The 5,000-nt window shown below is 44.6% G+C and overlaps 1 protein-coding gene across 5 annotated transcripts in view; it reads right to left on the bottom strand.

The window, feature by feature from the left end:
* The window catches only part of fip1l1a (FIP1 like 1a (S. cerevisiae)), a 29,897-nt gene that overhangs the window by 4,587 nt on the left and 20,310 nt on the right, over positions 1-5,000 (bottom strand). For all 5 annotated transcript variants that reach the window (XM_047801423.1, XM_047801424.1, XM_047801422.1 and 2 more), the window contains 2 exons: positions 2,323-2,381; positions 259-460 (listed from right to left, as the gene is read on the bottom strand). In XM_047801423.1, coding sequence (XP_047657379.1) covers positions 259-460; positions 2,323-2,381 — 261 coding nt within the window. The remainder of the gene's footprint in view (positions 1-258; positions 461-2,322; positions 2,382-5,000) is intronic.

Here is a 5,000-nt window from a genome sequence, read left to right as displayed (position 1 = left end):
TATTCCTGCTCGTATACACGAGTAATTCCGTGAGGCTTCTACCGCATGGATTGTTGCTTGCTGTGGAAAAATACACACACTTCTCTTCATCTTTTTTTCTTCGTCTTCATCATTCTCCCTTTCTCCGTGTCTGTCTTACATGTGTGAAAATCCCTTCATCCCCATGTGTACGAATCGGGAATGGTTCCTCTCTCTACTCAGTCACGTGCACGCTCACTCTCACCGTCCGTCTCCTCCGTATGGTGTGTTCGCTCTCACCTGCTGCGGCTCTGAGACGAGGGCGTGTTCTCCTGATCGCGCTCTTTCTCCTGCTCGGTCTTGGCCTCTCGTTCCCGAGTCTTCTCTCTGTCCTTCCCTCGGTCTCTGTCTGTGTCCTGGCAGCTGGAATAATTCCACGCTTTTGCATGCTCGCTCAAGCCCGGCCATGGGGTCATGTGCCTCGGAGTGTGTGGATACACACCTGTAGAACAAAGCAAGGACAGACAACGTGTACAATTCAACACAGACGAGCAAAAAAGACACCTATTTTCCTTTTAAGGACAAAGCATAAATCACCTTGACCTGGGTCTAAACCCCTTGTCCCTATACGGGTACCTCTAACAATCAGTCATTACGTCGTGCATCAGGTACTTTGGAGTGTTATTAACTATATATGTTAATGTTATTAACTATATATATATATATATATATATATATATATATATATATATATATATATATATGTGTGTGTGTGTGTGATCCGGACCCTTATGGGTAAATTCTGTGTGTTTATATTTCTGCGCCGCTACGTAGCGTGTCATGCAGGCGTTTATCCTTTAATAAGGTGTCAGAAGCGCTGAACTCCGTTACCGCTTTTTTTTTTGACTGGATGTAATTTCTGTTCAGTAAAAACATTTCTGCTCGTTTGTGCTCGACGTCCACAGAAAGGTTAACGGAGCTACGGTGTCAAAGTGCCTCGCTTTGTCGCGGGAGGTCACGGCTTGGCGCTTTTGTGAAGAAAGTGTGTGTGTGTGTGTGTGTGTGCTGTAGTGAGAAGACGACGTTAATCATTTGGGTTCGTACAGTAGCTGCTTTTCTTACACGGCTCGTCGCTAATAGATCTGTGCCATCAGCCGGAATCTGGATCGGAAAGAGAAATGAAGAGCGAAATCGCTAAAGCTGCTGCTTTTCGCTAGTGTTTTAGCTAAAGGCACAAAATTCCAGAGAGAAACTGGAGCTATGATGAATATTTCTCTGCCATCATGAGAAGTATTACACCTGCGGTGTCGGAGCTCATTTATTTTTTTTTCTCCTGGCTCGGATTTTCGTTTACAACTAAAATAGATGTACGTGAAACATCTGTTGTTGTTGTTTTTTTTAATCTACCGTCAAGTAAAAGAGCCGTCAGAAGAGGTTATGTAAGAGGTATTGGGACTGTAAGAGGTACACAATAAAAATAATAAAAAGCAGATCCATTTGACCTTGCTGTGACCTTGACCCTGTTCATCTGTAGGGATTGAGATATTGTGCTAATGACAATGTCGTACAGATCAGGACATAAGGCTTGCTAACAGAAGAACGTTTGCTGAAGAGACAGAGAGAGAGAGAGAGAGAGAGAGAGAGAGAGAGAGAGAGAGATGCTCACAGCCTCATGTTTCTCTACAGAAGCTCTCTGGCGTTATTATTCGTGTGTGTGTGTGTGCGCACTGTAATGATGTGTGTGTGTGTGTGTAGTGGAAACGTACATGCTTCGTGTACATTTCCCGTCTCTGGATCGCTAGACGCTAGTCAGTGCCGCTCCTTCCGGCCACGACGTTTCCAGCTCAAAAGTGTGTGTGTTTGGTTAATGTGTGTTTGTGCAAATTTGTTTCTGAGCTCTGTTCACACACGGCTCAGGAAGCGTCGTGTTCCAATCCTAACCATCCAAAAGCAATAGTTTCCCAGCGTCCGCTAGACGTTCGGTTAAATCCGCTAGGAAGCATTGCTTAGATACAGACTTGACCTCACACGCTCATGTTCACACGTTTTTCCGTTTTTTGCTCTCGGACACACGGCCAAGAACAATACTAACCGTTCCATCGGCATAACTGCTCTTTTTTTTTTTTTACTATCGGTCCCTAAAGCGAGCTACGGCTCTAACGACGTGAGCTCATTCGGCTAAAATTCGCAATAATAATTCAGTAGGATCGAAAAAAAAAAATTTAACAAAACTTAAAGGAGTCTTTTGGGGGCTGTGATCATTTCTAATCTGCTAGTTTATACTGAGCCTGATCTGTGTGCATGGGAGCTGGGAAACAGTGGAAAGCTGTGTGGAAAGCTTCTGATGGTGACAGTGCCACCTACCTGCAGCGAAGGGATACGGCGGGGCACAGCGGACATCGTAGCTTCCTCCCGACCGGCCACTGCAACCGTAGGACACGTACGTTATTAACCCATTCTAAAACAGTAGTCAATCAAATATGCACCGACCTGTGACCTTAGTACCTCCTGGCAAATTGTTGGTGTTTTTAAAAAAAAAAAAAAAAAAAAGTGTATAACTAGAAAAAGATGAGAAACTTTTTGTCTTTATGTCAGAGGAAATAACCAGCTGTGTGAAAGAAACAAACAGTTCAACCTTCATGCAAACCTTTACACTCAGCGAAGGATAAAGAGAGAAAATAAACGCACTGTAAATGGAGGGCTTTAAAATAAATAAATAAATAAAAATAGCTGTTTTCTCAGTGATCAAATGCTTTGCTGCAGTTTTGGCTCTCAATTATACGATCGTTTGATGTGTCTGGCATGCTGTCAAACTGCAATGTGCACTCAATAACCTGCCAGTGGTGTGTGTGTGTGTGTGTGTGTGTGTGAGATTCTAATGAAGACATGCTGCTGTCTGTGCAAAGGATTAGGCAACTTCAGACTGAAAGCTGGCTTCCCCTGGAGGTGAAAGGTGAGGGGATTAGTACGTCTGAGCACGTGCGCACTTATCCGTGAGTGGTCTCTTTTCGGACAGGTGCTATTTCAGACACCGAATGCCTCGCTGCTACAGTGTAAACAGAGCTGGAAGGGATGCTGCTGTGCTGTTCCTTCTCCGCATCCTTTTCTCCCCTTCCTCCCTCCTTCCCTGCCTTCATCCCTCTCCGCTTTCAAATCCGGCCAATTTCATGATCTGTCTCTGCCGTATCTGCATCCGTGGTTCAGCATGGTCGGTGGTGAGAGAGGGGAACAGGACGGAAGAGGAGGAAACCGGGAGGAGAGATGCGGCTGCACGGAAGATGATGGATGGTAACTGCCAAGTCTTCTCACCCTCGAGGCCACTCTTAATTAAAGCCGGCGTCGTTAATGCGACTAATCACCGTTAAGCAGCGCCGCCATCATGACATAACATTGTGCTTTGTAGATTTTTTGGGAGGAAAAATAAGTCGCTGCTGCATCAAAGCTGTAGGATCCCACTGTTTGAGCCAAAAACTCAGGACACTATCACTGTCTGGAGTGTCACATGTGTTACTGCATCCATGTGGGTTTCTTCCTAACCTCCCAAAAACAAGTCGGTGCCTGGAAAAACTACACTAAATGTGTGTGTGTGAATTCCTGACACAGAAGACAGTAGAATGAATGAATGAATGAATGAATGACAAAATATACTGTATTATATGCTGTATGGACAAAAGGTGTGCTCTGCTCTTCTGAGAAGGTTTTCCACTAGATACAGGAGTGTGTGTGTGTGTGTGTGTGAGGATTAGTGATCATTCAGCTACAAGATGGTGAGATCAGACACTGATGGTGTAAGAGTGAGGAGGTCTGGGGTTCAGTCGGTGTTCCAGTTCATCACAAAGGTGTTCAGTGTGGTCGAGTCAGAGTCAGGGCTCTGTGCAGGACACTCGAGTTCTTCTACTCCAACATTAACACACCGTGTCTTCATGGAGCTCAGGTACACTCAGGTCATGCTAGCACAGGCCTGGGCTGGTTAGTTCCAGCAAAGGGAAACTGTACTGTTTTAACAGACACAGACAGCGTATATTTTAAGGAAGACCCACATTCGGTGTGATGGAGGATCAGATGTCCATCAATTTTTGGCCCTACAGAGTGTCGAGGTTTGCTGAAGCGTCGAATCGGTAGTGCTACTTCCTGTTACACATTTGTTTTGTTTTATGTCTACAATAATGAATAGCTTGATACAGTAAAGTTCGAAAGTGTGTACGATTTTTCACACTTTGCAGAGAAATCTGTAAATATCTAAAAATATATATATATAAAAAAAAAAAACAGTATTCTGAAAAATAAATAAATAAATAAAATCAGTATTCCGCCTTGTCCTCATATTTGTATCCAAGTACAGATACTCCCTGAGTTACAACAGATATTTGCAGATATTGTTCTCTCTCTTGTACGAGTCTTGAGCCATTTTGGTCTCCTCTCATTTTGATCGACTCTCAGACGATTCGGAGCGTTTGTATTCGCGAAGCAATAAGATGTTCCTGGCTTCCGAAAGCAGTTCGATATATAGCGCTGCTTCGTTGGGAGATTTGGGCTGCGTTATGATTTTCAGTACTAATATGAAAGCTCTGCACACGCTCTCTTCACCAGCACCCTAGGATCCCGACGGGCCACAGCCCACTAAACAAACACGCGCTGCCTCGTCCTTCGCCTCAGGGGTTCATCAGGCCCCTCTGAATCTACAACAAACGCTCTGAGGCAGCGGTGTGCGTCTGCCAGCTCGTGCTCGAGCACATGTGTGTGTTCAGGAGAGAGTGAGGAAAAAGCAAGACACCGAAGGAGGGATTTATTTTTTTTGAAGCCACGCTAGGACAGGAAGTGATTCATAAATTATACAGTCCCTGGTTGGCAGTGCTCAGTCTAACGGAAACTCCACAGAGGATGTTTGGACTTGGCAGGGTGCACGGGATGTGAGAAGAACCATTCTTTACATGAAAAATGAAAGGGGAGGTGGGGGGGAGAAAAAAAAAAAAGAGTTGGAAGTGGAGAAAAGAGCTAGAAAACAGAAAAGGACGATTCGGAATAAAAGAAAGGAGTGGAGA

This window comes from Tachysurus fulvidraco, chromosome 16 (genome assembly GCF_022655615.1).
Source record: "Tachysurus fulvidraco isolate hzauxx_2018 chromosome 16, HZAU_PFXX_2.0, whole genome shotgun sequence".
Taxonomy (NCBI): domain Eukaryota; kingdom Metazoa; phylum Chordata; class Actinopteri; order Siluriformes; family Bagridae; genus Tachysurus; species Tachysurus fulvidraco.
The sequence above is the reverse complement of the archived record's forward strand: the minus strand, read 5'-3'. Positions and strand labels throughout refer to the sequence as shown.